We start from the raw sequence: 10,663 nt of genomic DNA, 5'->3' as shown, positions 1-10,663 counted from the left end.
ACACACACACACGCACACGCACACATATATGAAAATTAGCCAGGCCTGGTGATGTGCCCCTGTACTCCCAGCTACTCAGGAGGCTGAGGTGGGAGGAGCAGCTGAGCTTGGGAAGTTGAGGCTGCATTGAGTCATAGTCACACCACTACCCTCTAGCCTGGGTGAAGGGAGTAAGACCCTGTTTTTGTTGTTGTTGTTTAAAAAAAAAAATAATGCAGACCCTGTAGAATCTGTAAAATTTGTGCCATTGACTGTGTAAGGAGGGGTGGCTTTCTCCTCTGTCACACTTGGGCAGTGTCGGAAGCTCCTGTCGCTTTGCTGCACTATTTTCACATTCTTTTTCCAAGCATTGGGAACATTCATTTTGAAAACTCCATTTCAACTACATAGACAAATCAACCTTAAAATTTGATAGTACAACTCTGATTGCAGGCTTTGTCAAAAACAAAAAATTCTTTTTATTATGAAAAATGTCAAGTGTACACAGAAGTAGAATAGCTTCAAGCTTGTGAGCTGGTATTAAAAAAAAAGAAAGAAAAAGCCAGGCATGATGGCTCACACCCCCCGTCCCAGCACTTTGGGAGGCCAAGGCGGGCGGATCACCTGAGGTCAGGAGTTCAAGACTCGCCTGGCCAACATGGGGAAACCCTGTCTCTACTAAAAATACAAAAATTAGCCAGGTGTGGTGGCGGGTGCCTGTAATCCCAGCTAATCTGGAGGCTGAGGCACAAGAATCGCTTGAACCCGGGAGGCGGAGGTTGCAGTGAGCCGAGATCACGCCATTGCACTCTAGCCTGCGTGTGACTGAGTGAGACTTCATCTCCAAAAAAGGGAACAATACAACCATGAACCCTGTGTACACATCACTCAGATTCAACATCAGCATTTTTTGGCTGGGCACAGTGGCCTGTAATCCCAGCACTTTGGGAGGCTGAGGTGGTAGGATTGCTTCAGTCCAGGCCTTCAGAATCAGCCTGGGCAACATAATGAGACCCCATCTCTAGAAAAAATAACAAAATGGGCGTGGGGTACATGCCTGTAGTGGCTACATGGGAGGCTGAGGCAGGAGGATTGCTTGAGCCTAGGAATTTGAGGCTGCAGTGAGCTATATTTGTACCACCACACACCAGCCTGGGCAACAGAGCAAGACTCTGTCTCAAAGAAAGAAACCAAGGCCTGACACGGTGACTCATGCCTGTAATCCCAGCACTTTGGGAGGCCAAGGCAGGCGGATCACGAGGTCAGGAGATCGAGACCATCCTGGCTAACATGATGAAACCCTGTCTCTACTAAAAATACAAAAAAATTAGCCGGTGCGGTGGCACGTGCCTGTAGTCCCAGCTACTCAGGAGGCTGAGGCAGGAAAACGGTGTGAACCCTGCAGGCGGAGCTTGCATTGAGCCGAGATGGCACCACTGCACTCCAGCCTGGGCGGCAGAGCGAGACTCTGTCTAAAAAAAAAAAAAAAAAGAAACCAAAACATTTTGCCACAGTTGTTTTATCTCATCCTTTTTAAGTATCCCTCCCTTGTCCTTCTCTCCCTTCTTTTTTTTTTTAATGCTAAACTCTGCTATCTATCTCTTCATTCTTTCCTTTCTTTGCCAAATAATTTTAAAGCGAATCTCGGACCCCTCACATTCTACCCACAAATACTTCAGCATGCATTTCTTCCGACATAATATAGCACCATCATCATGTCTAAGCAAATTAACAATAAGTTTTTACAATAATACTCAGCCCATATCCAAGTTTTCTGGAGTATCTCAGAAATGCCTGTCCCATTGGGCTGTTTGAATTGGCTCTGTTGCGTTTGCTGTTATGTTTCCAGAGTCCCTTTTCCACCAGGCCTCTGCCCTTTTCTTCTTTTATTTTTATTTATTTTTTATTTATTTTTTTTGAGATGGAGCCTCTGTCTGTCACTCAGGCTGGAGTGCAGTGGCACGATCTTGGCTCACTGCAACCTCTGCCTTCCCAGGTTCAAGCGATTCTCCTGCTTCCGCCTCCCGAGTAGCTGGGATTGCAGGTGCACGCCACCACACCAGGCTAATTTAATATATTTTTTTTTAGCAGAGGCGGGCTTTCACCATGTCGGCCAGGCTGGTCTCAAACTCCTGACCTCAAGTGATATGCCTTCCTTGGCCTCCCAAAGTGTTGGGATTACAGGCTTGTGCTGCCGCGCCCAGTCATTTGCCCATTTTTTTCTGAAATACCTTTTGTGGGCTTTTAAAACAAAGCAGAACCAAAACCTGTTTCTTTCTTTTTTTGTTTTGTTTTGTTTTGTTTAATACTAAAGTGTACACTGGTTCTAAGAAATGTGGGACCTTCGGAGATAAGGGAGGGTGTGTGCCCCTCCACACCCAGGGAAGCCACTGGAAGTTAACCTTGGTTTGTTTTGCAAAAAGCTGTTTAAAAATAACTCTCCCCTACCATTGCTCTCTGTATAGGCGAGTGTCTCCCTCAAACGCCTGAGGATCTTTCTCTCCCATGAGGAGCTGGAACCTGACAGCATCGAGCGACGGCCTGTCAAAGACGGTGTGTGTGTGTTCGGTCCTGCTTTCTGGAAGCGGCCGCCTTCCCATCTCCCACCGGGTCCTCCCTACTTGCGGTTGTTTCCCTTGGCTGCCCTCAGGTCTGACTCTGCCCAGCCGCTTGTCTGCGAGAGCCCGGGAGACAAGGCTTCCGCAGAGCCGGCAGAAGGGAAGGGAAGCCTGGCCGCCTAGGCCTCTGTCCCATCTTACACTTCCCAGGAGGGCGAACTTGCACTCGCATTCTTGTTTTCTTGCTGAGGGGCAGCGGCTGCTTGAGGCTTCCTCCTGGGAGTCACTTTCCAAGGCTTTGACCTTGATTCTATTCTGGGCTAAACGAGGACTCTGGAGGCTGGCCAGCCTCCACCACCCACAAGCTGTGCAGACTTAGGTCTGAGGCTCAGTTTTATCTAGATAAGGAAAACAAAAGTACCTTTCTTTGGCACAGTGTTACTTGGATTTTTTTTTTTTTTTTTTTTTGAGACAGGGTCTCATTCCATCGCCCAGGCTGGAGTGCAGTGGCGCAGTCACGACTGTCACTGCAGCCTTGATTTCGCGGGCTCAGGTGATCCTCCGACCTCAGCCTCCCAAGTAGCTGAAACTGCAGGCACACAGCACCATACTTGGATAATTTTTTGGTATGTTTTATAGAGACAGGGTTTCGCCATGTTGTCCAGGCCGGTCTCGAGCTCCTTAGCTCAAGCAATCCACCTGCCTTAGCTTCCCAAAATGCTGGGCTCATAGGCATGAGCCACTTCTCCTGGGCTTTTTTTTTTTTTTTTCAATATTAAGTTTTTTTATTTGGAGAGACAAGGTCTTGCTTTGTTCCTCAAGTTGGTCTTGAACTCCTGGGCTCAAGGATCCCTCTGCCTCAGCCTCCCAAAGTGCTGGGATTACAGATGTGAGCCACCGCACCCGGCCATGCATTTTTATTGACAGGTTTGTTTATTTTGTAGCTTGTTTATTTATCCTTTCCCAGCCCATCCCCCTGAGCCAGGGATCTTGTTTGCAACCATCTCTCGAGGCACTTAATAACAAATATTAGGTCAGGCACAGTGGCTCACGCCTGGAATCCCAGCACCTTGGGAGGCTGAGGTGAGTGGATCACTTGAGGTCAGGAGTTCGACACCAGCCTGGCCAATTTGGTGAAACCCTGTCTCTACTGAAAATATAAAAATTAGCTGGACTTGGTGTTGGGCACCTGTAATCCCAACTACTCGGGAGGCTGAGGCGGGAGAATCATTTGAATCCAGGAGGCGGAGGTTGCAGTGAGCCGAGATCACACCACTGTAGTCCAGCCAGGGCAACACAGGGAGACTCCATCTCAAAAAAAAGAAAAAAATTAATATTAATGTCTCAAAGTGCAGTGACACGTTCACTTATAAAGCCCTTGTCATGCATGTTCTGTTTGAAGGATGTCAATGTCCCAACTTGTCCATTACTCACTGTGGCACCCCTGGAGGAGGGTGATGGAAACCCCCCTTTTCTAGGTGAAGAAACTGGCCTCTGAAACTTGCCTGAGATTGCACAGCTGATCAAAAGAAGAGCTAGGATTCATACTCACAGCCCGTCGGTCGAGTCCATGCTCTTCCTGGCCATAGCATATTGTCTCACTGATATTTACTGAGCACCTACTATGTGCCAGGCATTGTCGGAAGTGCTCTGTGTGCACTGCCTCATAGACACCCCACCACAGCCCTCTGAAGTTGATTGCATGGTTGTCAACCGTATTTTATAGATGAAAAAGTGAGGCACAGGCTGGGTACAGTGGCTCGTACCTATAATCCTAGCACTTTGGGAGGCCAAGGCTGGACGACTGCTTGAGGCCAGCAGTTTGAGACTACCTTGGGTAATGTAGTGAGACCTCATCTCTACAAAAATTAAAAAATTAAGTAGGCATGGTGGTGTACCTGTAGTCCTAGTTACTTGAGAGACTGAGGCAGGAGGATTGGCTGAGTCCAGGAGTTGAAGGCTATAGTGAGCTATGATCATGCCACTGTACTCCAGCCTGGGCATCAGAGTAAGACCCTGTCTCAAAAAAAAAAAAAAAGAGAGAGAAAAAAGTCACAGAGAAGTTAAATAACTTGCCCGTGGCTACTGAGCTGCGAAGTGGTTGTCCCAGGATCCAAACTCATACAGTCTGGCTCCAGAGTCCAATGAATGTGGTCAGAAGATTGAATGTGTGTAAATGTCGGTTATACCGCGTGAGCTGTGTCTGGCACCTCGCAGGCGCTCAGGTATCTTTAGTGGCACTAAAACATTTGACACGTTTGACACAGCACCTGGTGCATAGAAGATGCTAAACAGATCGCAGGAGTCGTCCCTTCTCTGGTCTGAGCGAGACGATCTCAGCATCTTCAGCTCAGCCAGCCCTTGGTGTGGGGTTTCTTATCCTGGGCACTACTGACATCTGGAGTCACATTATTGTTTGTGGCTGGGGACTGTCCTGTGCACTGTGGGATGCTGAGCAGCAACGCTGGACTCTACCCATTAGATATAGTAGTACCCACCCCAATTTTGACAACCAAAAATGGCTCCAGACGTTGCCAGATGTGCCTTGAGAGGCACAGTTGCCTCCAGTTGAGAACCGTGGCCCAAGTGGATGCTGGATTCCTCCTCCCAACACCCCTAGGCTGTGGTCATCTGGTTTCTGCTGTCCCAGTGTGCCACATCCCCTCACATGATAAGGGAGTGATTCCATCTACTCTGGGGTCAAATTTCTCTGCTGAACACAGGCTGAAATTTGAGGCGGCCGGCGGTGGGGGGCTGGTTTCTTGCTTCTGAAGTTGTTCACGACTCAATGCAAGCATCAGGAAACCCCTAGGCCCCTGGGTGCCGCCCGCACCCCAGGCCCTCTTTCCTGCCCTAATAGTGGCCTCCTAGGTGGTTGGACTTTCTGGAATGTTTAGCATGCTCTAGCCAGTGAGGGCCCCCTTTGGCTGCTCCCTGCTCCCAAGCTAACCGTTCTCTGCAACCTCTCGCTCCAGTGGCTTTTCTTAAATTCCTTAAATAGCAACTCCCAGTTTCCTCATTCCATGCCCTCTCTTTTAGAAGAGCTGAGGGAGAATGTTAATCTAGGTTAACCAATGACTTCCTCTCTCTCTAGGTTTTTTGTTTCTTTGATGCATGGAGGAAGTTATTTCTTCACTTGACAACTTAAAGAAAAACTCCTGTATTATCTCCAGATGGTCTTAAGGTGGCTCATAATTCAGAGAGTTGCTTTTCTGCTTCTTTTTTGTTTTTTTTTTTCTTTTTTGAGACAGAGTCTCTCTATTGCCCAGACTGTAGTACAGTGGCACGATCTTGGCTCTCTGCAACCTCTGCCTCTCGGTTTCAAGCGATTCTCCTGCCTCAGCCTCCCAAGTAGCTGGGACTACAGGCATGCACCACAATACCTGGCTAATTTTTGTATTTTTAGTAGAGATGGGGCTTCACCATGTTGGCCAGGCTGGTCTCGAACTCCTGACATAGGTGATCTGCCCACCTCGGTCTCCCAAAGTGTTGGGATTATAAGCATGAGCCACTGTGCCCAGCCTGTTTTTCTTTTTAGTGAGAGACATGAAGTAAAAGGAAAATAATGGGAAGAAGAGTAAAAGAAGACAGGTGCTAGGAGCCTTAGAAATGTGGAGCTGGCTGGGCACTGTGTCTCATGCCTATAATTCCAGCACTTTGGGAGGCCGAGGCCAGCAGATCACTTGAGGCCAAGAGTTCGAGACCAGCCTGAGCAACATGTCAAGACCCCATCTCTACAAAAAATACAAAAAAATTAGCTGGGCATGATGGTGCACATCCTGTAGTCCCAGTTGCTCAGGAGGCTGAAGTGGGAGAATTGCTTGAGCCTGGGAGATGGAGGTTGCAGTGAGCTGAGGTCGCACCACTGCACTCCAGTCTGGGTGCAGAAGCCAGATCCTGTCTCAGAAGAAGATAGAAACACGGAGCCGTATAACGTGGGCTTTGTCTCCAACGCTCTCCCCTCCCCTGTGCCCTCATACCACACTTCCTGTTCCGTATCCTCTTTTTTTTGAGTTTATCGTGATGGGTGTTTTAGAAAGACCCACCTGCTGTGATGTGATGTGTGTAGGGTGGTGTGGCTGGGGGAGGAAGAGAGAGAGAGAGGACATGGGGAGAAGGGTGAATGACCTTCCTTTGAACCTCAAGGAGGGCCCAGCGGTCTGATGCAGGCCACCCCGATGGAGAGAGGTTTGCATGTGGACGCCAGCTGTTTCCCACTGACTTTGGCCACTGCTGGGACCTCCCAGCTGGAGCTGCCCCGAACCTGCCTGAGAAGGGCCAGGGCGTGCAGAGCGTTGAGTAACCCGCGTGGGGCCCCCGCCTCTGCAGTCGTTTCCCGAGATGAGCGTCTGGATGGCGCAACCCCGTCTTTCAAGGACAAAGCTTCTTGCAGTTTCCTTCTGCTTTCTGGGTCTGGGGCTGCCTCCAAAACTGCAGGTTGGGGTTCTTTCAGAACCTGTGACTGATGTCACCAGATAATAATGCCTAGCGTCATTCTCGTCGAGCGTCTGGGGTTGAACCACTCAAGCAAAGAGAGCACTCTGCTCACGCGGAGTCCCACAGTTCAGCCTGTGCCTGACGTGTCGTCTCTGTGCTTTGTAGGCAGGGACACGAACAGCATCACCGTGAGGAACGCCACATTCACCTGGGCCAGGAGCGACCCTCCCACGCTGAATGGGTAAGCCGGGATGTGGACACGTGATGGCGTGGAGAGAGCCACAGGGTTTTTATCAAACATGGATTTGAATTCCCACCGTGCTCCATCTCCGTGACCTTGAACAACTCACTTTGCCCTTCTAAGACTTAGCTTACCCATCTGGAAAATGGGTGCAGATACACCTGCTTAGGCTGGCTTGAGAAGCAGACACAGAGGTGCCTAGCACAGAGGGTTCCCTCTGATTGTGAGTCATAGCAGCCTTGGACAGATAGACAACACAGGAGATTCTTGGCTTGCTTCACTGGGAAGTTCTACTTTCAGGTATGGTGTGACCCAGGGATTCTGCCATTGGGACTTTCTTCATATTTTCTGTGTTTCACTTTCTCCTGGTCTGCTTTATCCTCACGCATCCTCTCCCCTTGTGATGGCAAATGGTCTCAATAGCTCCCACTGTGTATCCTACTGTTAGGAGAACTGCCTGCTTCTTGCTGACCCAGACTTGGTCCTCTGCCCTCTGTGGGCCAGTCACTATGCCTGCAGACACGGAGCATGCTGATTGGCCAGTCTTAGAGGCTGCGATGCTGCTGAACTCCAGTGCCCCTCAGCTGCCCAGCTCACCCTTTCTTGCCAGCTTTCTGCCTGGCACCCCACACCCTACAGTCCTTACCTTTCCAAAGCACATGGTGTCTAGGAAATCGACCTTACCCCCAGGCAACTTGTCAAGCATATTTCATTTTTTTCTGACCAGAGGCCTTGATCAACAGCTTTTTAGGCCCCCTTAAGGAATCTGCAAAACACAGGGGTGATGGGACCCTTTTAGAGCTTTAGTTCATGCCTGGGTAGCCAAATCAGTGTTGTGTTTTATCGTGTAGGAGACAAACTCTCCAGAGAAAAGAATCTGTATGACGCCTGCATTGAAAATTCATGGTGGTACTGCATGCTTAGGAAGTTCTTCCTTATGTCTAACTTAAATCCTGCCTGCTTCAATTGTAGCTGTTCTCTCTTGTTGAGCTCCACAACTAATCTGTATGTGTCCCTTTCGTGACCCAGTGGTTTTCCTGTTGCAGTTACGTTCCCCCCATGAGCCCCCAGAACCTTTCTTTAACCCTTTCTCTCATCAGCCTATAAGAGTATTTCAGTGTTGGCCGAGCGCGGTGGCTCACGCCTGTAATCCCAGCACTTTGGGAGGCTGAGTCGGGCATCATGAGGTCAGGAGATCAAGACCATCCTGGCTAACATGGTGAAACCCTGTCTGTACTAAAAATACAAAAAAATTAGCTGGGTGCGGTGGTGGGCGCCTGTAGTCCCAGCTACTTGGGAGGCTGAGGCAGGAGAATGGCCTGAACCTGGGAGGCAGAGCTTGCAGTGAACCGAGATTGCGCCACTGCACTCCAACGTGGGCAACAGAGTGAGACTCTGAAAAAAAAAAAAAAAATTTTCAGTCTCACATGGACAGTTGCAGGTACTGTCTCACTGGGATTCCTGCCTACTCAGGCCCCATAATCCATTCTCCTCCCAGCACAGGAACAAAATGCCTGATAAGTATCACCATGCAACAGTGTCATAAGAATGAAACAATTAGTGACAGCAACGACTATCAGCATTTCCACTAATACTCTGAAATCAGAAAGGTGGCAGTTAAAAAGCACATAATCCCAGCACTTTGGGAGGCCAAGTTGGGCAGATCACCTGAAGTCCAAAGTTTGAGACCAGCCTGGTCAACATAGTGAAACCATGTCGCTACTAAAAATAAAAAAATTTGCCAGACACGGCTCACGCCTGTAATCCTAGCGATTTGGGAGGCCGAGGTGGGCGGATCACCTGAGGTCAGAAGTTCAAGACCAGTCTGACCAACATAGAGAAACCCCGTCTCTACTAAAACACAAAAAATTAGCCAGGCGTGGTGGTGCATCCCTATAATCCCAGGTATTTGGGAGGCTGAGGCAGGAGAAATGCTTGAACCTGGGAGGCGGAGGTTGCGGTGAGCTGAGATTGCGCCATTGCCCTCCAGCCTGGGCAACAAGAGTAAAACTCTGTCTCAGAAAAATAAAAAATAAAAAAATTAGCTGGGCATGGTGGTGCATGCCTGTAATCCCAGCACTTTGGGAGGCTGAGGTAGGCAGATCACTGGAGGTCAGCAGTTTGAGACCAGCCTGGCCAACATGGGGAAAACTCATCTCTACTAAAAATATAAAAATTAGCTCTACGTGGTGGCACCTGCCTGTAATCCCAGCTACTTGCGAGGCTGAGGCATGAGAATCACTTGAACCTGGGAGGTGGAGGTTGCAGTGAGTCAAGATCAAGCCAATGCACTCCAACCTGGGCCACAGAGTGAGACTCCGTCTCAAAAATAAATAAATACATAAGTAAATACAGATAAAAAATAAAAGCATATTCCATGTAAGTGAGCCCAGCAAAGCCTTGGATGTGCCTTCCCTTCCCTGGGAGGATGGAAACCCTGCTCTGGCTGTGCCATTGGCAGTGGGAGTGGCCTGGGGTTGTCCTGCCCGATTGACAGCCACTGTTGCTGGGAGAATGTTGAGCTTGTTTTATTTTGCTTTCTACTGTTCGTTAAAGGATGATTTCAATAGAAACATCTTCCCAAAGTTCAACTCAGATTTATTCATGTCTGTCTCCCTTTTCAACCCTTTGGTGGCTCCTGGCTGGCAGAGTTCAGGTGTCTTAGCACAGCGTCTTCCAGGGCATCTTTCAGGGTGCTCCCAGGTCTGGCTACCACCTACCTTTGTGCCATCGCATCCCTGGTTACACCCCATGCCTTCACTCCTTTACACCTTTCTCCAGCTCTCCCCGTATTTCCGTGTCTTGGACACACTTGCTTTTCTGTCAGAGTTTTGATTTTTTTTTTCTTTTTTTTTTTTTTTGAGACAGAGTCTCACGCTCTTGCCCAGGCTGGAGTGCAGTGGCACGATCTCGGCTCATTGTAACCTCCACCTCTTGGGTTCAAGCGATTCTTGTGCCTCAGCCTCCTGAGTAGCTGGGATCACAGGCCCCTGCCACCATGCATGGCTAATTTTTGTGTTATCAGTAGAGACGGGGTTTCACCATGTTGGCCAGGCTGGTTTCGAGCTCCTGACCTTGTGATCCGCCCGCCTCAGCCTCCCTCCGCCCGCCTTGCTGGGATTACCAGCACTGGCATGAGCCACCGTGCCCAGCCCCAGTTTGTCTTGAGGTGTCCTCTCCTCTCAGACTTTGCCTCATGCCCCCAGTGAAGTTTCTGCCCCTCTTTCAGCTCAGTGTGACGGGATCCCTCAGGTTACTCTGTGCCTCTCTTCTCTAAGGTACACCTGTCACCTGCCTCCCACCTGGAGCGCCCCTGAGACGGGTCACTGAACTGAACTCAGCAGTGTTCAGTTGAGGCCTTCAGTGTTTAGTATGGCCGTGCCTTCTGTCTGTCTCTCTCTTTCTCTACTTGGGGTAAATCGAGGCTCAGTGACCAGGGGCATCAGCC

General features: G+C 49.4%; 1 protein-coding gene across 1 annotated transcript in view; it reads left to right on the top strand.

The window, feature by feature from the left end:
• ABCC1 (ATP-binding cassette, sub-family C (CFTR/MRP), member 1) overlaps window positions 1–10,663 on the top strand; it is a 125,970-nt gene that overhangs the window by 55,551 nt on the left and 59,756 nt on the right. Inside the window, exons 11-12 of the mRNA XM_011991183.1 lie at window positions 2,445–2,532; window positions 7,140–7,215. Coding sequence (XP_011846573.1) covers window positions 2,445–2,532; window positions 7,140–7,215 — 164 coding nt within the window. The remainder of the gene's footprint in view (window positions 1–2,444; window positions 2,533–7,139; window positions 7,216–10,663) is intronic.

Source organism: Mandrillus leucophaeus, unplaced genomic scaffold (assembly GCF_000951045.1).
Source record: "Mandrillus leucophaeus isolate KB7577 unplaced genomic scaffold, Mleu.le_1.0 Scaffold390, whole genome shotgun sequence".
NCBI lineage: Eukaryota > Metazoa > Chordata > Mammalia > Primates > Cercopithecidae > Mandrillus > Mandrillus leucophaeus.
This window is presented reverse-complemented; position numbering and strand designations above follow the sequence as displayed.